At 27.5% G+C, this 23,071-nt stretch overlaps 4 protein-coding genes across 10 annotated transcripts; 2 read left to right on the top strand and 2 right to left on the bottom strand.

Moving 5' to 3' along the window:
* Nucleotides 1-1,214: 1,214 nt before the first annotated feature.
* Nucleotides 1,215-5,079, top strand: LOC117231130 (WD repeat-containing protein 3). Its single transcript, XM_033489243.1, has 14 exons — nt 1,215-1,430; nt 1,507-1,716; nt 1,786-1,983; nt 2,064-2,228; nt 2,312-2,517; nt 2,612-2,747; nt 2,824-3,014; nt 3,085-3,280; nt 3,366-3,593; nt 3,675-3,944; nt 4,015-4,257; nt 4,338-4,501; nt 4,583-4,805; nt 4,882-5,079. The coding sequence occupies exons 1-14, from the start codon at nt 1,260-1,262 to the stop codon at nt 5,044-5,046; spliced, it is 2,766 nt and encodes a 921-aa protein (XP_033345134.1). The 5' UTR covers nt 1,215-1,259; the 3' UTR covers nt 5,047-5,079.
* Nucleotides 5,080-5,318: 239 nt separating this feature from the next.
* Nucleotides 5,319-7,648, bottom strand: LOC117231124 (KICSTOR complex protein C12orf66 homolog). 6 transcript variants are annotated; one of them, XM_033489235.1, is made up of 10 exons: nt 7,417-7,648; nt 6,940-7,086; nt 6,704-6,855; nt 6,502-6,642; nt 6,271-6,424; nt 6,139-6,183; nt 6,010-6,068; nt 5,792-5,942; nt 5,573-5,683; nt 5,319-5,509 (listed from the first exon to the last, which is right to left on the bottom strand). In XM_033489235.1, the coding sequence occupies exons 1-10, from the start codon at nt 7,495-7,497 to the stop codon at nt 5,339-5,341; spliced, it is 1,212 nt and encodes a 403-aa protein (XP_033345126.1). In that variant the 5' UTR covers nt 7,498-7,648; the 3' UTR covers nt 5,319-5,338. The 6 variants fall into 6 exon arrangements, with proteins under 6 accessions (XP_033345126.1, XP_033345125.1, XP_033345124.1 ...); XM_033489234.1 differs by having other exon boundaries at nt 6,010-6,071; XM_033489233.1 differs by having other exon boundaries at nt 6,010-6,075; nt 6,139-6,203; nt 7,417-7,646.
* Nucleotides 7,649-7,981: 333 nt separating this feature from the next.
* On the top strand, nt 7,982-10,858 carry LOC117231125 (transmembrane protein 165). Its single transcript, XM_033489236.1, has 6 exons — nt 7,982-8,447; nt 8,524-8,725; nt 9,362-9,537; nt 9,665-9,847; nt 9,938-10,043; nt 10,189-10,858. Exons 1-6 carry the CDS (start codon nt 8,310-8,312, stop codon nt 10,263-10,265), a joined length of 882 nt encoding a protein of 293 aa, XP_033345127.1. The 5' UTR covers nt 7,982-8,309; the 3' UTR covers nt 10,266-10,858.
* LOC117231123 (protein mini spindles) lies at nt 10,859-22,341 on the bottom strand. 2 transcript variants are annotated; one of them, XM_033489228.1, is made up of 32 exons: nt 22,096-22,341; nt 21,216-21,282; nt 20,926-21,119; nt 20,569-20,775; nt 20,322-20,441; nt 20,047-20,222; nt 19,749-19,972; nt 19,484-19,678; nt 19,115-19,295; nt 18,907-19,019; nt 18,632-18,836; nt 18,381-18,544; nt 18,140-18,291; nt 17,848-18,066; nt 17,572-17,755; nt 17,241-17,444; nt 16,176-17,177; nt 15,855-16,058; nt 15,613-15,748; nt 15,351-15,544; nt 15,069-15,289; nt 14,684-14,788; nt 14,138-14,317; nt 13,799-13,970; nt 13,566-13,724; nt 13,306-13,493; nt 13,004-13,166; nt 12,742-12,915; nt 12,513-12,662; nt 12,219-12,393; nt 12,006-12,149; nt 10,859-11,236 (listed from the first exon to the last, which is right to left on the bottom strand). In XM_033489228.1, the coding sequence occupies exons 2-31, from the start codon at nt 21,270-21,272 to the stop codon at nt 12,031-12,033; spliced, it is 5,937 nt and encodes a 1,978-aa protein (XP_033345119.1). In that variant the 5' UTR covers nt 21,273-21,282; nt 22,096-22,341; the 3' UTR covers nt 10,859-11,236; nt 12,006-12,030. The 2 variants fall into 2 exon arrangements, with proteins under 2 accessions (XP_033345119.1, XP_033345120.1); XM_033489229.1 differs by lacking the exon at nt 14,684-14,788.
* Between the last annotated feature and the right edge of the window lie 730 nt (nt 22,342-23,071).

The raw sequence follows: 23,071 nt of genomic DNA on the forward strand, positions 1-23,071 counted from the left end.
CGAAAATGTGACTACTTCTTAAACTATACATACATTGTCATGCGACTTTCCTACAAGTTCCTTTATATGGAATAAAATAAGATAATATCGTTATCATAAAATTTTGTTTCATTAATAATCTTATTTCCCTTTTCTACTTTTCTTCTCTGTCTCTTATGTTTAAAATTTATTATTAATTAATGGTTGACCCAGCCAAATGGCTTCACCTAAATATCTGTCTTACTTATTACTGTATGAAAAAAGTTCTCAGGATAAAGTTACAATATTTCAAGAGTCACAAATAACAACAGAAATAGTTTTCTCTCATGATCATTTTTTTTACAAGGTTTGAAATCAATCAGTAATTCTTTAAATAAAAACATATATTTGTTTTTCGATATTCTTGCAGAGTATAGAAAGACAAATTTAACGACTTTCATTATCGTTCCCACCATTTAATCTTGAGATATTCGCATCAAAAATAGACATGTGTAATGTTTAATTGTTCAATAGACAAGTGGTAAAATTAAAAAATTCCAATTTCTCGGAATTTATTAATTTTTGCATCTTCAATTTATAACCCAAGGAATTAATTAATATTACTCTTATTGAAATATTCTTCCTACTTTCTTAGTTATAAGCAAATTTCAAAAATCGTCCAATCCAAGAACAACGATACGCTATAACCATCTAGCAGTGAAAAGGTGGAACTAATCTCTTTATGATGAAATTAAAAAATCAAATTTCTCTGTCTATAAGGCGAATCCATCACCTGTTCAGAAATTAAATTAATGTTTTAATTCTCAGAAATCATCTTTGTCTAATATTATTCCGACTATCTACATAATTAATTAATTACATGTAATTAGTGTAAAGTGCTCTATTTGAACATATTTTTTGCATCGTGACACCATCTACCAGCGAGTTGGTAATACTAACAAGACGTACATTTTTTAACTAGCAGATGGACCACGTAGTTTACGATCCTTGACTGTATGTGATGCCATAAACGCCGTGGTCTATGCCGACTGCATGAGCTTATAACCTATGTTATAAACTGAATATTTTTAGAACAATCAAAATTAAATTGATATTTTAAAAAATAAGTTTGGATTATTCGATAAACATTTTAATATAATATCATTGATCGTAAAATTTTTTAAAATAAATACTGTGCATTTACTATATAAAAAATAGATAAGAAAATAAGTGAATAAATATTGACATTTTTTCATAGTTAAATAAATAAAATTAATATATATTTGATATATAAATAAAAAATGGGTTTAACAAAACAATATTTGAGATATGTACCAGGTGGGAATTTAAATATAATTGTTAGTTCTTCCTGTAATGTTGTTTTTGTAACATTGCAAGAACAAGAAGGTAGATTTGTAGCAGTTGGAGCATGCGAACATGTTTTTATATGGGATTTACGCCTTGGAGAAAAGGTAGATTGTAAATCATTTTTAATTTATGTTCTTACAATAGATCATATTATAATTGTCGAAATTTCTGATATTTTAGGTTCAGGTATTATCAGGTGAAAAAGTAAATGTAACATACTTAGCTGCATCTCCTAATAAGCAACATCTAGCAGTTGGTTATGCAGATGGTACGATAAAAACATTTGACTTAAAAACAGGAGAAAATACAAGTATATTTGTTGGTCATAGATCTGAAATTACAACTTTGATATATGATAGAGGAGGACATAGATTAGCATCAGGTTCAAAGGTAAAATAATTTAGTAGAAGAAGCAGAGCATAAAAGTGCATGAAATAATTTTCAATTACATGTTTTCAGGATACAGATATTATTCTTTGGGATATTGTAGCTGAGACTGGTATATGTAGATTAACTGGACATAAAGGTGTAATAACAAATTTAGCATTCATGAAAGATCACAATATTATTATTAGTAGTAGTAAAGATACATTTGTCAAATTTTGGGATTTAGATACTGAACATAATTTTAGAACTCTTGTTGGTCATAGAACAGAAGTAAATATAATTTTAAATATATATAATGACGGTTAATTTAGTTACATATTATATTGATAACAATACTTCTATCATTTAAGGTTTGGGGTTTAGTTTTAATTAAAGATGATCAATATTTAATAACTGGTTGCAATGATAATGAACTACGTATATGGCAAATATCTTTCACTGAAAGTGAAGCTGTAGACTTTGATGTTAATTTACATGACTTAACTCTCACTGATGATGCTGAAATCAGCAATGTGGTATATTCTCTTTTGATTTAATAAATATTTATATTTAGAATATATTTATTAGATTAGTATTTAATGAAAATATATTGTATTAGAAACATCCTTTAAAATGCGAAAAAGTTGGAAGTATACTAAGAAGTGGTCATGGAAGAGTTGCGTCTCTCAATGTTGATGCTACTCATACAGTTATTGGATGTCATGGTTTGGACAATACCGTAGAATTATTTCAATTATTACCTGACACTAAAATAAAAGATAACATTCTTAAACGATTACGAAAGGAAAGGAAGAAAGCAGAGAAGTATGCAAAGACATTTTTGTAGTATATTTGTAAAAACAAATGTTTTTTAAATATACAAATATCTTTTTATGTGACATTTTTATTTTTTTAATAGAAGTGAAAAAAGTGTAGAAACAAATTTCTCAGGAACACCAACTATAAAGGATGAACTCATACGCCTACCTTTTATCAAAGTATCTGCTAAAGCTAAAGGATTAAGTATAGTTATGGGTAGAAGCGGTGAACTTAGAGTAAGTTACTATAAAAATCATCTTCTAAAATAATTAAAAGTACTATCCAATCAATTTTTACATGTCATTATTTTAGGTATGTGTAGGATTAAATAATAATTCCATTGAATTATATTCCTTATTCACACAAGAAAAAAATGCTGAAGTGAAACATTTAAGATCAATAACAAATCATGGTCATCGCTCAGAGGTCCGTGCTGTTTGTTTTAGTTCTGATAATTTAGCTTTTGCAACAGCGGCTGGTGATTCTGTGAAATTATGGAATAGGTATGGAAATAAAATTGACATAAACTTGTAAAATGATTTAGCAATTTCATAATAATTTTTATGATTCTAGACCAACACTGGCGTGTTTAAGGACTGTACAATGTAATTATGCTTTAACAGCAACATTTGTACCAGGAGACAGACATTTAATTATAGGTTTAAAAGATGGTAAAATGCTAATTATTGATATCGCTTCGGGCGACATTTTAGAGGAAATTCCTGCACATTCTAAAGAACTTTGGAGTGTTACATTATTTCCTGATAAGGTAACTTAATAATGTTCTTCATTATTTATAGTAACTTCATAATGGTATATAATTTCATGATTATTTTATATATATATATTTATAGAAAGGAGTAGCTAGTGGTGGCGGAGATCAGACAGTAAAATTTTGGAATTTTGAACTTATTCAAGATCCTGATAGAGAAATAAAAGCGAAAGTTTTATCTGTTTTGCACTTAAAAACTTTAAAATTGGAAGATAGTGTATTATGTGTAAGAATAAGTCCCAATAGCAGATTTGTCGCAGTCGCATTACTTGATTCTACTGTAAAAGTCTTTTTCCTTGATACATTTAAGGTAATTACATGAAAATATGCATATAATTTCTATAGTATTAAACAATGTGTGATATATCTAAAAACTTTGATGTCATTTTAGTTTTTCATTTCCCTTTATGGGCATAAATTACCAGTTTTGTGTATGGATATATCAAGTGATTCAACACTTATCGCTACTGGTTCTGCTGACCGAAATATAAAAATTTGGGGTTTAGATTTTGGAGATTGCCATAAATCGATATTCGCTCATGATGACTCTGTATCAGGACTTTCATTCGTACCTAATACACATTATATTTTTACTTGTGGGAAGGATGGGAAAGTAAAACAATGGGATGCTGACAATTTTCAAAAAATTGTGACATTACAAGTAAATCTTTTTTTAAAATATTTAGAAATTGTATGCTAACAATTACAACATTAGACATTTTTCTACTTAGGGGCATGCAGGTACAGCATGGAACTGTGCTGTTTCACCAAATGGACTTTATGTTATTTCTTGTGGATCTGATAGAGTAGTTAGGCTATATGAACGGACTTCAGAACCTTTAGTTCTCCAAGATGAAGAAGAAGAAGAACGAGAACGTCAAGAAAATGAATTAGCTACTGGAGAAACTACTCTTGTCCCAGGACAAAAACAACAATCTCTACCTTCAAGAAAAACAGTATCCAGTGAAAAGGGGGTAAATGTCAATAAATAAATTGAACATAAAAATTAATTCATTTAGGACATCATGTATGATTCAATTTATATAATGTTTAGGCTGAATTGATATTAGAATGTTTAAATGTATCTAAAGAATACAATGAGCAATTATCGCAAGCAACAGCAGATAAACCACCTGCTATTCCTTTACAAATGCAGGCTTATAATTGTACAAATACAAAAGATTATTTATTAGAAATAATTAAACGAATTAGAGGAAGGTAAGAAATCTATATACAATGTGTATATATGTAGTATAAATATGATAAAAATAAAATACACATAATAAAGTAATTTTACAGTGATTTAGAAGAGACATTACTATTGTTACCATACTCAGCTGCTTGTGAAATTCTTAAAATGCTTCCTACATTATTACAATCAGATTATCACACGGAATTAATTACAAGACTAGCGTTATGTTTAGTTCAAGCTCACCATGGTCCAATTATAGCTACTCAAGAACTTTTACCTATCATAGAAACTGTGAAAACACTTGCGATTAAAAAAGTTTCTGAACTAAGGGTAAGAGCATTTTTATTTTATAAATTTTATTTAAGTAATTATCTAAAGAATATAAATTCAAAATTAATTCCTCTAGGATACAATTGGATTTAACTTGTATGGAATGATGCATATGCAACGAGTTATTGAAGAGAAAGAGGGAATACAGCTTTTTATAGATGCAACCCAAAGTAATAAACGTAAAAATAAAATTAGAAAAAATAAAGAAAAGGCATTAAAAAGAGCAATTATGTCGTTATGAAACGTTACTTAATTGCGATTAAAATATTTTGTAAATACTTTTTTAATAAATATTAAAATAATATATTTAACTGCGTTTATTATCACTACAATATTATTTTTAAGATAATACTTAGCTAAAAATAAATTATAAGTTTTACTTCAGAAATAAATAATATAGTACATAACCGAGCAATAAAAATTTTATTAACATACAACATGTTCCATGTTATTATTTAAATAACTTTTGATTCTTTTTCTTCTTATAATCTTTGGTGGTATTTTAACATTTTCATACGTATATATGTGATTCCTCATTTTGATAATTTTAACGACTCATATATTTTATTACACCTAATTTGCACACATAAGTCTGTCATAAATGATGCTATGTGAGCTTCTTTGTCTTTTTGTTTACCATTTTCAGATACAGTGACTAAAGTCATTCTAGGATCGGTATTGTACATGGCATATGTACATATATCCTAAAAGAAAATCAATTTGTATTAAAATATAAAATTTATCAAAAAGCGCTTCTATTAACATACTTTTACATTTTTATAATATATAATCTTATCCATAGCAAGAAGTTCCGTATGTCGTTCTTTAATTCGTTTTTGTATGTTATCTAAGTGAATTGATGGCTTTTGTACAAATACCTAAAAGGTAATATTTTTTTTAGAAAACAAAATTTAGTGAATATTAATACTGCTACAACGTATTACATTTATCTTTTTGCCAATCATTTATAATTTATATAGACTCACGCTAGGACAACTAAGAACAACAGGGAATTGCTCAGAAGTATTTGGTTCTCTACGTGGATGTCTGTAACCCAGACCTGCATCTTCTACTCCCCTAGAGTCAAATATTATTAAGACCGCGAGGACATCGTGTTTACGTTGAAAGCTTTGTATTCTAAAATAAAAATGTATATCAATACTCATTCAATAACTTTTAATTGAAATAATTAAAAATGTTTTACTTATGGTAGTAGTCCACATTTTGCTTGCTCATGATACTTCTCATTTCTCCTGGACTAGCCTGCTGACTTAAAGTAGTATGAAAATATAAAGAGCACTTAGCTAATATGCTACTACGTAGTTTCACTAACCATTGATACAATGCTGGTTGTTGATTTGCTTTTAAAAATGAGGCACTGAAACCCAGTTTCCATGACTAAAAATATGTTAATTAATTAAAAATATTTATCTTTTTCCTTCGTTATCTTATCTATATCACTTACCTCTTTACTTTGTAAAGTTCTCTCCCAAGCTGACATTCGTGTCTGTGCACCATACAGAGCCATTAATGTTGATAAAAATCTCCAATGTTGAAGTTCAACTTGTGCCTTTGTTAATTGCACTAATATTTCGCACTCTAAACTAATCAAAGCATGTCTTAATTTCAAGAAGAATAAATTATAACCACAATTTCCAGTTTTTAATTCTAATATTTTATTTTGATTTGTACTTACGTTAAACTTGCTTTAATAGCAGTTAGTGCTAGATGCGAACAAGACAAGGAATGAATTTCTACTATTCCTTCAATGCATTGTAATAATTCCTGATATTTCATAGTCTTGCTATTGATACTCATATTGTACATTTTTTCATAACTGTAATAGAATAATATTATATGAGATATTTAACTACAAATTAAAGTAACAATATACTAACAAATCTATCAGTTGTATTTTCGCAGTAATATATTGACACAGTTGATTAGAAACCTCAGCAACTGTTGCACCAATTGAATTGGTTCCTCTAGTCATTTCCTCTACCCTTTTTAGATCAGATTTCAAAGATTCATATACTGTTCTTAATGAGTTCTAGAGAAACACGTAATAATAGATATTAATTAAATGTCATTATTTATTTTTATATTATATTAAAATAAACATTAACATATTTACATCTTTCCGCAAAAATCCTTTATTTTTAGTATGAAGGAAACCTAGATCTGCATATGAATGTTCTGCTACTGCTATTTGTGGTAAATGCATAAGTAACATTCCCCATGGGCCCATTTGTGTTTGACGACATGATCCACGTTCCTTTTCCTGGAATTAATGATTAAATATGCATTTCTAAATTATTAGAAGATAGTAATTAGTTCTCAATTTAAAATTTTCTTAAGAATTAAATAAAAAATGTTGAATTTATATATCTAAATTTGTAGAATATTATCACAATTTCATTTATGGATTTGTATATTTCATCTTTCATATTCTGCAGTAATGTATGTTATGTTAATGTATGGAAACGTTAACACTAAAGTTTGTAAAAGCTATACATGTATATTATAAATATACATTCAATTGTATTAAATCAGCCAGATTTTTATTTTACGTTACTAGTAAATTTGTATATACTTTATAGTAATTACTTACAACTAATTCTTTAGCTTTGTCAGTACACAATTGAGCAACTTGAGCAAAAAACGTATTAAGAAATTCTTCTTCGTGATCCATTTCTTATCTGTTTTTATTATGATCACAACAAAATAACTTATGTTTATTTTCATTACTCATATTTCTAGAGGTTATGAAATCTTAAAATAGTGTACATTACACTAAACTGTCATTTCAATATGCACTGATTTATGATTGTGGTGACCTCTGAGTTGCACATGTATTTCTCAAATAAGCTGAATTCGCGCCAAAAATAAACCATTTAAATGGTCTTAAGAAGACAGGATGACATTATATTCAACAAAACATTAAGCCTATGTTTATGTAATATAAATTTCAAAATGCACTTTAAATATTTGTGACAACTAAACAACTATTCTTGTCTTAAATCATATATGTATGTGCATACATTGTTAAATTTAATATTTATTCATTTCTATAGAACCATTCCCTCTTTCTAACTTCATTTGTTGTTCAGCGACATCTGTCAGATTAATGTTTTCTAGGTGTATAATTCTAATGTTCAAGTCCTACAAATACATATATGTTTCATGAAATAAATAGTAGTTTGAAAATTGTAACTCAAACTTTTGAGAATTTAATATGTTTAAATATTAATTCTTATAAAATACATGAGATACATAGTATATTTGTATCAAATATTTTCATTTGATGAGTGATCAATTTTCGAAACATTAAATATCCGTCACAAATATTGTGTAAATTTCACAATATAGAATCTGCAACGTGAAACATTAGATAGTATAAGTATCCGTACTTCACCGTGCGTATGTTCCATGTACTGATAACGTGTTCAACACTAAAAAAGTTGAAGTTAAAACTCCTAGTATTATTATTATAAATTAAAAACAATGGGCTTTATTCGATCTCTATCAACAAGCGAGTATTTTTTATATATATGTGTAATAAACTGTTTTTTTTTATCTACAGTATTAAGTGAAAGTGAACCTATATATGATAGTAGATTTCAAATGATAATGACGTCTATGGTAAATATTTATAATTCAATTTATCTGTATTAAATAATATGAACTTACACGTATTAATGTTTCTAATAAATACTAGAGACCTGAAGATGCAATGTCACCACAAACCAAGGATAATCTTGGTTTTATACATGCATTTATAGCTTCTTTGTCTGTCATCGTTGTTTCTGAATTAGGCGACAAAACTTTCTTTATCGCTGCTATTATGGCAATGAAACATCCAAGATTGACAGTTTTTATAGGAGCAATTAGTGCACTGGCTTTGATGACTCTCCTTTCAGGTATTGTTATATGTAAAAGTTTGATTAGACAACTTTTTCTATTATCCAATAATATCTAGGACCTATTCTAAATATGAGTGTGGCATTTGAAAATTGTTACAAAAATTCATATAACTAAATATTCTATGTAATTTTATCTATGATATATAATGAAGTTTGCATTCTGTTATCCGATATCTGATTACCTGTATAAAAGATACCCAAAACATTTTTACATTTTAGCACATGATTACACAGTATGTTTTGATAATCTTGTTACTTCTCTTGTAACTTTAAGTATTATATGGATTTGTAATAAACCCAATTCAATCCTGAACTTAAGTATTTTAATATTATTAATAGGTTTTATCTAGATTACAGATTTTATTTATTTTCCAAGTAAAGAGACAAGAAATTCAAATTCAAAGAGCAAATAGATTTTACAATAAGATTTCCATACTCAATCTACGAATTTTAACATTTTTTACATATTTGATTGGAATGTGGTAGAACACCATAATATAAAAGCTATATACAGTATAACACATTTACTAGAATTGTTTTTAGTAGTATATTCAACAATATTATGGTATTTATAAAATAATCAAAACATTATATGTATATTATATAATAGTTGTCTTTCTTTCTGATCTTCAGTCATTTTTGGATATGCTGCAACCATAATTCCTAGTGTTTATACATACTACATTTCTACTGCGCTTTTTGCTTTATTTGGTTTGAAAATGCTACGGGATGGTTATAAGATGTCTGCAACTGAGGCACAAGAAGAATTAGAAGAAGTGCAATCTGATTTAAGGAAACGAGAAGATGAGGTATCAATATTAAAAATATAAATAGTTATAAGCAATTTTCATTAGATTTTATAGAATAATTGTTTTGAAACTATTCCTTTAACGTTTTTGCAGGAATTAAATAATTTTTAAATATCATCACTTTCAGTATGAAAAGGAAACTGCAAGCACTTTAGTACAAGATCCAGAAACTGGTGTTATAAGAAAAGCAACAAAAATTAGTGCACTGATGCTCCTCTCTAGGATATTCCTTCAAGCATTTACATTAACATTTCTTGCAGAATGGGGTGATCGCTCACAGCTTACAACTATTATACTTGCAGCAAGAGAGGTGACATTTATATTTAATATTTGGCTTTATAACATGTATAGAACAATGTTGAACCCTAATTATAAAGAAAGAAAAATTTATTATTTCTAGAATGTTTATGGAGTTGTAATAGGTGGAATATTAGGACATTCATTTTGTACAGGATTAGCAGTATTAGGGGGGAGGATGATAGCTCAGAGAATTTCAGTACGAACAGGTAAAGTATACTTTTCTATATTAAAAAATAGATAATATTTCTACTTGTATAGGTTATATATGTATATGTAAATCACTAAATATTAATGATACTGTAATAGAATTTAAAAGGAATAACAAATTGGGACTATTTTTATTATTTATAGTGACCATAATTGGTGGATTGGTATTTCTACTATTTGCTTTAACAGCACTTTTTATCACACCTACGGAAGATGTATGAAAACAGTATACAGTGTTTATATACCTATATGTCATAAAATATATTTTGCTATGAGATAATGTACATATTTTCCATATTTGTGTACAGATTGTGTGATGAGATAGTAAAAATCATAATATACACTATATTTTTACCTAAAAAGTACTTATGTATATAATTTGTACATTATGCTTGAAATTATATTGATATAAATAATTACTCATGTGAATAAAATTGTTGTAAGATTAAATGATACGACATATCAAGCACTAAACAACGGTGTATAGTGTAAAAATAATAAGTAGAATTATTATAAGCTATTTTATTGAATACTTTAAGTTAGAATATATACACACTCTACTTACACTACATAAATTCTTCCAGAAATTTTTGTAGATATATTAAGTTACTATTATTTTATAATAATTATTATTATCATTATTTCGCTAATACTATGTTCTTTTATTATGAAAAATTAACGTATTAAATCTACATTCGTATACCGGGATTATAAATATGAAGAAACATGCTTCTTATGTGTAGTACTATTAAGTTTTAATTAATTAAATAACAAAGACATGTAATATTTCTTTTATAAATATAGATCAACGATATACATTAATGAGTGGATTTATTTTAAAAGAAATAACGAAATATAAATCGATTCTGTGTAAAATCAGTCTAAAGAGAGCATAATACTAGCTTCTTATAGCTTAATTATCTTTCCCAAATGTTGATAAATACGAGTACTATAACATGTTAGCAATTATTTTAAGAGTTGTAACACATAAACTCCTGATAATTAGCATTATAACACATATGTAGTTACTGAGAAAATCAAGACATAAATGCTACAGTTAATGTTGCACTGAATAGCGTAACATTACGTACATTAGGTACGACGATTATTCTTTCTGGTCTATGTACTATTTACTTCATATTGTATTGTGTGTATTATTGGTTCTTAATCCAGTTATTTAAGCACTGCAACCCTGTAAAATAGAATTTATCTGTTCATATAGATAATGCACATAATAAAATATATATCATTAATATTTTCTTTATATAAAATTAATTTAAAGACGTAAATCAGAAAGAATATTTTTAATCGCTTTAATTCCGAATTCTACTTTATGAATCATGATTGTTATATACAATATACAGGATGTATAAAGAAAATATTTAAAAATATATGAACTCATTAAGAGCTCATTGAGAGGAGTCATCAGAAACATCAAAATCAATTTTAGTACAAAATGTAATTTTGTATTTACTAGTATTTAGTAATATGAATGAATCTCTTAAAAACACATTAAATGTAAATGAAAGAATTAAGAATTTTTGAAAGCCCAACAAAGAAAAGTTTAAAGAAAAACTGTATTGTAACATAAAATCGTAATATTAACAAAGAAACTATTAAAATACTAATATTTATTTTCATTTCAAAAATATGTTCAATGTGTTCTACACATTCACATCTGTGAATCATAAGCCAATGTATATTTTAAAGTATTTACATTTTGTATTATTTTTATTCATTGCTATGATTTCATTATATTATTTATTACGAATAAGTAACCTCATGAAAGGATACAAAATTACATTTTAGGCCAAAAAATTCTTTCTTTATATATCTTCCTTAAGTCTCAAAACCATTTTCACTAAACACTCTGTATATTTTATTTTATATTCTTGAAATGCAAGCTAAAATTTTTAATAAATTCTTAAACTATTATTCATATGTAATTCCTTCTTTCTTACTTAGTAAGAATTAATAAGAGTTAATTCATGTTGGACTTGGCTGGTTAGTAGTTCTACATTGTGCTTCAGATAATCGAAGTTTTTCGAGCCTATGCAATGGATCCATTAGGCTTTTTTCTTCCGAACTAGCGGATTCGGCTATTTCTGAAGCAAATTATTTACGTAAAGTAATAATAAGTAATTTGATTAGTATTTCACATTATAAGTATTTACCTGTTGAGTACTGGTTATTAGTTTGTGTTATAAGATTTTGATTTTTTCGTGCTTGATCAATATCTCTTAATCCTTGCTCTATAAAGTCTTGAAAGAATTGATGAGATTTTACCAAGAAAGGTTGTACATCCGCTTCAGGATATTGAAGTTTAAAATCGTAAAGCTGCATTAAACCCTGTACAAAATAAGTATACTTATTAAGTATAAGTATCAAAACATTAGCTACTAGATAATTGAAATATATTATCTAGTTATCCATTAAAAAATAAGTATATTATTTATCGATATACATACTTCTTTTGTATGTTCTTTAGATCCAATCTTTTTAAATATTTCTGACAACTGTTGATGCGTAAATTTCGACAAATGTTCTTGAGCTTTTCCCGCACTGCTGGATTTTAGAGCACTTTTGGGGTTGCTATTAATTTCATCTGGCTTAAATGTCTATTAAACATTATTATCAGAAATTAAAATTTTATGTATTTCATAAGATTCAATATCTCATAATATCTAATTTACTAACCGCAATTAGCCTAATAAGATAATTCTGTAATTCTGATTCATTTGTATTATTTATTCGTGTTAAGTGACTGAGTATGGTACTGCCTTTTACACGGGTCATGCTATGAAGAATTGTCTTAATTGTACGTAATGGAGTATCAGATTTTCGTTTTTTCCACCATATACTTGGATAATCCTGTAAAATATACATATTTAAAAAGAAGAAAAAAGAATCTTTATTATAGATGGCACATATAAAATGTTTACAGCAAAAAAACTGTTACCTTAAGGAACCGATGTACTTCTAAAAGAATAGTGTCATAATCTAAATCTGCAGCCCAATTAGGGATTGTTTTCACTATCTTCCATAAACACTTCATTACTAGTTCCTCATATTTGGATGGAGCAGCAGATTCAGCACATCCATGAAGTAATTTTATTAAAACACTTAGCATTAAAAAAAATGAATGAATTAGTTATATTTAATACTTTAATAAGGATATTTTAAATATATGTATAACAACTGTCATCAACACTATTATCAACGTCAACATACATTACTAAATAAAATTTTTAAGATTATTACCATATAATAGTAGTATGATTTGAGTTGTCTATTATTTTACAAACAATGTTGTTAATAACGCGATAATATGCTTCTGCCTGGTGTAAATGATTTAGTTTGTTCTCTGCTAATAAGCTGATCATTTGATCCACAAGTTCTTTCAGATGTATTAATGGAACGTTCTTTCCAAGAATCCCAGTATCGTAAAACTGTAGATAGTTCCACAATAAATGCAATGTATATCGTTACTATCTTATACGTATTATATAATTAATTCTTACCGCTAATAAAACCATAAATGTATTTCTAAACCCTTTAGATATATCTGCACCTCCTTGTTGTAAAGGATAAGTTTGCAAAAGTTTTAATTGCATATTTATCGAACCAATAAATTTATCTTCCTTAGATTGTAAACTCAAAATTTGATGAGATTTTATCAGCTACAAAATAATTAAAAATTACAAATATAATATATATAACTTAATACACAAACATGTATATTCTAAATACGGACATTATCGATGCTGTTCATTGATTGTATTGCAACAGCCAAATCTAAACTAGCCATTGCAAGAATTTTACGTTCAAGACTTTCCTCTTTGCTAGTATTACCAGTACCCAGCTGCTGCTGCGTCATTGATGCAGATTTTGATACTAATAATTTCGGAGGAGACATAGGAATAACTCTACAAAAATTTTTTTAATTAAAATCTAACATTTCAAACAAGTCACTTTGATAGCTTCTATATTAGATTTAACTTTATACAAAAACATGAAACAAAGAAAATTATTAAATATGCCTTCTATTACTAATAATTAGAAAATGTAACAAGAGATGATAATAATTACTTACGGTACTTTATGTATATTCATTGCGTTTGTTGTGGGATTTTCATTTAGATCTGTTAAATCAATTTCTACCAGAACAGGATTACTATACTTTACAGGTGCATTTAATTCAATTCTTTGTAAAAAGTCCATGTCAAGTCCAAATGGACCTGAAACTTTTGGTTGTGTCGAAGTTGGAGAATTTCTAAAAATTAAAATTATGTAAAAATTGTGTAAAATCATATTAATACTACATTTACTATACTTATTGCAGTATTTACTACATATAAATCTAATCTATATAGGACATTACTCTTAGATTGTTTTATCACTTTAACAACATTGAACCAGTTTCAAACCACAAAATTTATTCTAATGTATATTATCTTTTATAAAATTGATATGATCATTATGATCAAAAATATGTATATGCAATAGTGATCTCAAATAAACTTATACTACTACGCTGAAAATAAAATAACCAACTAAACATGCGATTGCTTGTTATTTCTCATATACCCGCCACCATACATATACAGCACACTAAAAACAAATCACAAGAAGCACAAACGTTTTAATATCATCTTCATCATGATTTGGAGATGAAATGTTTGAAAGAGGTTCATTAGTTTCATAAGAGTCTGTTGGTACATTTGTAGTCTCTGTTACATGTGGCCTGGAAATATTAAAAGCAGATTCGTACAAACAAAAGTAATTAACAAAAAAGAAATAATAAGATATGGTTACAAAAAATATATAGTATTAAAGATGTTTTGTTTAATTATATTAGCAATTTAATAATAATATCAAAAGGAATGGCATTAAATATCTGTGATATAATTAATGTCACGACATAAAAATTATAATACATAAAATAAATGCTTTTATATGGAAATGTTGTTAAAAATAAGTTTTAATGTGCAGAAATATATATAAAACTATTGCATTACACTTACAGTTCATTAGATTGAGGTGGTACAGGTGGCTGCGGTGATTCAGGTATTTCATCATTTTCTTCTTCATATTCTTCATTAGAACTTTTAACATCTTCATTAGAAGGAATAGGTGTTGCATTTGAAGGTGTTGAAAGTCTATTGGCAGAAGCCAATTTTACTGGGTAATTTTTAGCAGCTCTTTTAATACGCTCATCCAATAATGATTGATCTTTTTCAGATATCTAAAAATCAATAAATTAGTGAAACATCATAATTATACAAAAACAATTATAAAATCATTACCTGACCAATAAGTTTGTATATTCGTTCCCCTTGAAGAAAATATGCTTGAACAATGCAATTTAAAGCAGCATTTCGAACAGAATTATCACGATCTGCTATTTGTTTGGCAATTTCTTTTAGTGCCACAGATGTAGATGGTTGGCAAACTGACAATCCATAATTTTCAATAAGAGAACCAAGTTGATCTAAGCATTCTAAAAGTAGAACAATTATTTAGCATTTGCTAATCACGATTTCTATATTTTTTAATTACTTTATTTACCTGTTCTCTGCCGAGCATTTTTAGATTTTAAACCTTCCATTACATAAGAAAATAATTTGCTCACTGGATACACCAATGCTATTTGTTTAAATAATGCACGAACTCCATTACGCACTGCATCTTTTGGATCGCCAATCTGGACAAATATGTGTATATATATTAATACAAGTAAAATATATGTTGAGAGAAACAACTATTAAAACAATAATATTGCTGATATAGCAAAGTATGAAGTAATTTACTTTGATAATGAGATATGGAATAAACGATGCGGCCTCATTTTCCAACATATGATACTGGTTTTCTATTAATAAATCAAATACCATCCTCAAATACTCTAAACCTTTTAATAGTACTGAAGGATTAGTGTCAAAAAATCGTAGCGTCAACCACTTGAGAATAAGGTCTAAATTCGATACCAATGCTTTACTATTATCGGGCAAATCCTAAAAATAATAAAAATATTGAAATGACAAACACTAAAAACACTACAGTAGAATATTAGTATTTACAAAAATAAATAAATACAAGATTTTGATATGTTAAATGCTTAAAATAATTACCTCGGTTAATGCCTCAATTGCTTTAAGATGATATCGAAAATCAGAATGAAACATATTGGCTAATAAAGTTTTATTTACGTTTGCAGCGGTCATAAGTTCTTTTAAAAGTTCAACAAATTCTTCCCTTGGTGTTGTAAAATTCCATTTTAAGACTTTTAACTTTTGTTCGTCGATCACTCTTTGATGTTTCAAATTATTAGTAGCCAATAAAGGACTTGTATCCACATCATCATCTTTTTTACGAGCACTACCAGGTTTTGATGTTGGTTGTTTTTGATTAGGTTTTACTACTGCTTTTGCAGCTTTCAAAGCTCCAGCACTTTTAACAGTTTTCTGATTTTCCTTTGGTGCTTGTTTTTTCGGTAGAGGTTTTATAGGCAAATTCGGTCGAGATTTATCTAATGCAGTAAGTACTACTGTTCGTGATCCAGGTTTCAGTTTTTCTGTATTTCTAGCCATTACTTCATAAGAAAGATGAATCATAAATCCTAAAACTGCTTCTTGAGCATTTTTTCGCACATCGGAATTACGATCCTCTAAATTATTGTACAAATACGGAAGACATACAAGGAGTTCTTCTTTTGGTATTTGTTTTGTAGGAATCAATGATAATTTTTGTGCTAACCAACCCCAAACCTCAGCTCTAAGTAGTGGTGACCCAGATTTCAAAGCATCTCCAATCATTTCACCATCAAAAAATTCTTTATAACCACATTGATCTCCCCATGTATTTATGCAAGAAATAGCTGCAGTTCTAATCCAATTTTTGTTATCACCTAAACATTGTATAAAGCCGGGGAAAAGGACTCGAATATGTTGTTTTGCTGGAGGACCCATTGCAACAGCTAAAGCTTGACATATCCCTAAAGTTGACTGAGCTATTTTACTATTGCTATCAACTAATCGTAGTGCCAAACCTTGTGGTAAATCACCAATAGAACCTTTTATAAATTTTGCCTCAGATATAATGGCATTTATTTTTTGTAAACCTTCATTTCGTACCTAATTTAAACAAATTTAATTTAGATTATCAAATAATTGCACATCTTAAAGTATAATGCTAACCTTCCAATTTTTATCAGATAGTTCATTAAGAAGACCTTCTGTAATTTGATTACTAATATCAACACGTGGAATAAGATTATTAATATCAGTTTCACTATTACTACTAGATTTTTTGTCCATTTCTACATCTTCATCATCATCGCTTGTTTTATCCTTTTTGCTCTTTATCCCACGAATTGGTACAGGTGGTGACTCACCATTGTGCTATTAAATAATAATTTATATTAACATAATATTATTATTATTACAAACATAAAGTTTAATTTATATAAAGTATTATCAAAGACATATATTTTGAAACAATAATTTACTACAACAGTACTAAAATTACCTTTTCACACTCTTGTTCAATTTGTTGACGTAAAGCTGGTTTCTCATTCTCAAAAAACATAAGTAGTGGTTTACCCATAAATAAATATAATGTACCTAATAATGTAATAGCTGAAGTACGAACACCAGGATTTGTGGCGGCAACTGCCTTTTTTATATTTTCCATTAAGGATTTAACATTGATACTAAAACATATTTATTATAAGTTATATATGTATACATTAACCACAGTACATTATTTAGAATAGAATGTTATATTAAATAAATTATTACTTACACACATCCAAATTCTATAAGACCCCTACATAATAACGCTAATGTTTCTTGCTGAACTTTAGGATTTTTTTGATTAAAAGCAAATGCTACTATTTCTTGTGCCACATATTCCAAACTTGTTGCTTCTGCTATTACTAAAAGAGTTTCGCCGGCAACTGCGTTATTTTTCGCGTCACCTAATTTTTCAGCTATGTCCATGACACAATATTCACAAACAGTACTGGAAGGAAATACAATTATACTACGTATATGACTTACTATATACCTTTAAAATTAAACGTGGATTATCTTACGTTGAAAACGGAAAATTTTCTGCCAAAAACTTTACTATTTCTAATCGCAATTTTAGAACTTGGAAATTTGTATCTTTGAAACCTGGTTTCTTTGCTAAGGTTCGTACAATCACTTGTATAGGTATTTCCATTGGATCTATTTGCTTTACAAACTAAAATAACATATTGTTTGTTACTTAACATCTAGTATAATATTAGTACTTTACTTATGATTAAAAACAGATGTAAATGTTTCAATTACCTCCAAAAGTTGCTCAACTGCAGCTAACCGAGTCTTCCAATTGCTGTCAACAAGACCACTAAGGATATCAGCTGGTAACATTTGAATAGCCATTTCTTCTATCTCTTCAACACTATAATTTTTTTCTATTTGAAGTTTTGTACCAGATGACTTTTTAGAAACAGCTATAATAAATAATAAAGATTAGATAACTAGATCAAGCAACGGTAAAATTATTAGAATAATAAACTTTAAGAATTATGTATGATTACCTAAATTAGTTAAAGAAGCAGATGGTTTCTTAGAAGGAAGCTTTTTAGTTGTACTAGTATTAGGTCTTTTTGTCGTTTTCGAGTCTAGCTCTTTAGCTTTTGCTGTTGATTCAATTTTACTTGGAGCAGTATTTGGTCTTTCTACTACTTTTGGTGCACTAGGAACTTTAACATGAATTACAGCTTTGTCCGCGCATTCTTTTATCTAGCAAGATGGAAAAAAAATATATATAACATTATAATGGATATAATTAACAATTTTTGACCTTAAATACCTTAGTCATTTTCAAATTATCTATATCCGTAAGAAATGGCATCATAGATTTTTCACCAATTAATTTCATAGCTGTGCCAAGAGCTTCTGCAGAACTATCTCGAACAGTTGGATCTAAAACAAATGATTTTGGTGGTAATAATATTAACAAATGTATGTTAATACATGTATATATATTAGTACATAGTACAATGTATCTCAAAATATACCTGGTTCATTTAAGGTTTTCAAAAGTACACCAGTATAAGCCTTTAATAGCTTTTTATTTAAAGTTGGTGGTGGAGTATGTGAAAAACATCTTGCTAAATAAGCAGCCGTTTCTGCTTTTACTGCAGGATTTTTGTTCTCTAATGCAGCAAGTGTATCTTCTAGTATAAGATCAATAGAAACCTAATGTATGCATAAAACATTATTTGCATATTTATAAGGTGCATATTATTCTTTTATAAATTTTATTATATATTATTTAAAAATTGGATTAAATCTACAGTAAAAAGATGTTAAAACTGTGTACATATAAATAAATATAATAATAAATATATATAGTTAACAATTATTTATACTTCATTTATACTTACACTAAGAAAAATAGCATCTGCAGCTTCTCTAAGTGCTTGCACAACGTTTTGCTTTTTTTCACGAAACTTTTCCAAAATTGATGACAAACACGCAGTTGCATAAGGTTGAAATCGTTTTTTTAGACCACCTGCTAATCCTGCCAAACATTTTCCAGCCAATGCAACCACTAATACGTTAGTATCTTTGGATATGATCTGTTTATAATATTTGAAAAATAAATAAAGTAGAAATGATTGAAATATGTAGTAGCAGAGAGACTCATACCTTTTTCAAAGCTCTTACAACATCTCCATAATCACCATTTTCCAATTTAGGATTTTTTACGAGAGCATCTAAGGCTTCTAAGGCTTCTTTCCGTTCTTGCCATTTTTTAGCTTCAAGCTTTTCATAAAAATCTTTTGGAAGTTTAGAAAGTATATCAACAGGTTCCAACAATTCATAAGGATCAATGTCAGGAGCAGAAACGCTATCACCATCATCTTTGCCCTCTTAAATACAATACAAATCTTTTATTATGAATAGGAACAGTAAAATTACAATATATAATTTTAAAACCATTTACCTTCACCGATATCACTTGTAGAATCTGTAATACATATCGCCTTAGGCTTTTGCGATTTCAAAAATCGAGTAGGAGCGACTTTTTCTTCTTTTAAATTATTAAACTCTGCCTCCAATTCCGTAATTTGTACTGGTTTTAATGTATTCAACTGTTGTTTTAAAGGAGCTCCTATCCATCTAGATATTACAAAATAAAATTAGAAATAGAACTTTTGTTAAAACATTTTCATTATACAGTAATATGTAATGTTCATATAAATAAAATTAAGACAATACCTGTAAATTTCAATAACCATGAATTTTCCTTCATCTCTGACAGTTTTGTCTCTATCTTCAAGAAAACCAGGAATCTTCTTCATTAAAGGCTTTATATTAATTACTTTTGGTCCAAATTGTCTACAAGTTTAAGAATTTAGTAGTTACATACTGAGATAATAATATATATTGAACAACAATTTTCTTGACACCTGGCTATTACAGTCAATATATACAATAATAAATAATACAAATAATATGTAATTACCTTAAAGCCAATGTTAAAGTAGAAATACATGCAGCAACAATTTTTGGATTTTTTGCTTCTGTTCCTTTTAATAACTCTTCCTGAACAGCTTCATGTTTTTCAATTTCTATATACATCAGTGTTATTTGTACTGCTAACTCTTTTGTTTTAGCTTTAGGTGCAGCAATACATTTAGTAACTATTCCATTCATAACTTCACCAACAGTTCTATAAAATTACAAGTATGTAATTTTGTTAAGTTTATCAATGTATGTTAAAAAAACATACATTATACATATTAATAAACTTTATCACCACAAAGATAATAGTAAATTATTTTAATAGATTAATACATTTATTATAATACACAATACTCACTTCCCTGCTACCGCAGCATTTTCTATGAAAGCTAATGCTGCTTCCAATCCTTTTTCTTGAGCAACTGCATTACTGTCTACCACAAACTTTTTAATAAATCCTAAAAACTTGTTCCACTCTGGAGATTTTTCATCATCGATACATTGGAATGTATTTACACATTCTTTATATCCATGCAAACGAGCTCTCCATAACTAAATAATATTAATGAGTAGAAATATTTAAAAAGTCATATTTTTTAAACTAAATGTTAAAGGTTATAGCAAGAAAGGAACATATGTATATATTACCTTATGCACACATCTTTCTTCTAGTGGTAATTTGATATATTCTGTGTCTTGTTCCATGTTTCAAAATCTATAAAGATAATAATTAAAATGTTTTAATTTTTGTTTCATGTTATATTTATTTCTATTTTATTAAACATATGGTTTACCAAAAACTTTAATAGCAAGGTTTAATTCCCAATAAGTATTGCATTATCTTTTTTTTTTACAAAGGAGTTCTTTATAAACTAAATACAACTGTCTGCATAATTTATAGAAAATATGTAGTACATTAGACCATATTTTGATTAAGTATGACATTTAATTACAGAAACCAGAGCAAAACATATATTATGAATATGAATATAATCAATATGTGAAACATTAAATTTATAAAATTTATAAGATATGAAATACATTCATATGTTCATTGGAAACTGCAATTTTTGCTAACATTTACATAATTTTCGAAGATATTTTATTTTTAGTTATGAGTAGGAGAATAAATTTTTAAAATAAACATGTTATAATAAAAATGTAAACTAGATGGATTGAATTTTCAAATCTTAAAAGTAACATATGAAATAAAAGATTAGAAATTATAATTCTCTAATTGTAATTATAATTGGTATAAAAATGATGTATATTAAGTGATTTGTAGAAAAATTAAAATTATAATTTGAAGATGATATTTATTGCATATAAATTTATTGCACAATGATATATTTTAGTACTAACGATTTACATGTTTCATATATAACGGAGTAAATATTAATTTCTCACTGCGTACGTTTTTTGGTAGAAGAAACAAAACAATATAATAAATGTTGTACTATGACAGGAGAGATTTCAGATATCAGGACATAATACTCGTAAGGATTCGTCATTAAAAATTCGAACCTACCTTACAAAACGAAGATATAGGAGAATATCTTTTGACAGGAGAATCAACGTTCTTAGAAAAATCGTCGATTCAGTTTATTCGAAATATTCACGTAACCAGACTGTAAGGCCTATGATGACCTTTCAGCGGCTGTTGAGTCTTTTACATTTAATTTTCAAATATAAATTCTCTGTTCTGTACAACCGTCAAGCTGAACGCAAACAAAAAGACAACTATGTATATCTTTCGAAACTATGAATTTCTGAACCCGGTCAATGTTGCAGTTTACTACTTCTGTCGATAGATGGTACTAAAAGCCAATTTCTTTTGTTCTCAATTTTATGCTTCATTTCATTAACTTCATTTACTCATTTCACAAATTTTTCATAATTTTATGTATTCATTTTTATCTCTAATTGATATATCTTTACATAATATTGTTTAACTTTATTAAAACCAATTATTAATCTTTTAATATTTCTGTTCCTAATTTAAAAGTTTATAGAACAGCAGTTCTTAAATATTTTCCATTTGCGATCCCATCTTGTCCGGGAAAATTTTACATGACTCCAGTTATATACATAAAAAAGTATATAAAATAAATATACAAACAAAACGTTAATCGGTAATAAATAAAAGAAGTTTAATTCTAAACAATTCTTTATTATATTTATAATTTTCTTACTTATTGTTACTTCGTAGGACAAACCCAAAACATATTGATGACATAAATATGCTTCTTTATTAAATTCTTTATTAATTAAATCTTGACTGTATATTTAAAATAACAAAGTATCTTTAACGTTTTTCAGAGTTTATCAATATTGTGATTTTACAATCGTCAATGACGAAGATGTCGTTTTGCAATAGATATGTAGTATAAAATCTTATAAGTGTGTTTAAGACTATTTTAGAAGTTGTTGGGAATTCTGTCTCAAATCTAAACAAAAACCGGTTTGAACGATATTTTAAAATGCTTAGTGAATTCTTTGTGATC

The sequence above is a fragment of the Bombus vosnesenskii genome, unplaced genomic scaffold (assembly GCF_011952255.1).
Source record: "Bombus vosnesenskii isolate JDL3184/JDL3185 unplaced genomic scaffold, Bvos_JDL3184-5_v1.1 scf7180000013271, whole genome shotgun sequence".
Classification (NCBI taxonomy): Eukaryota; Metazoa; Arthropoda; class Insecta; order Hymenoptera; family Apidae; genus Bombus; species Bombus vosnesenskii.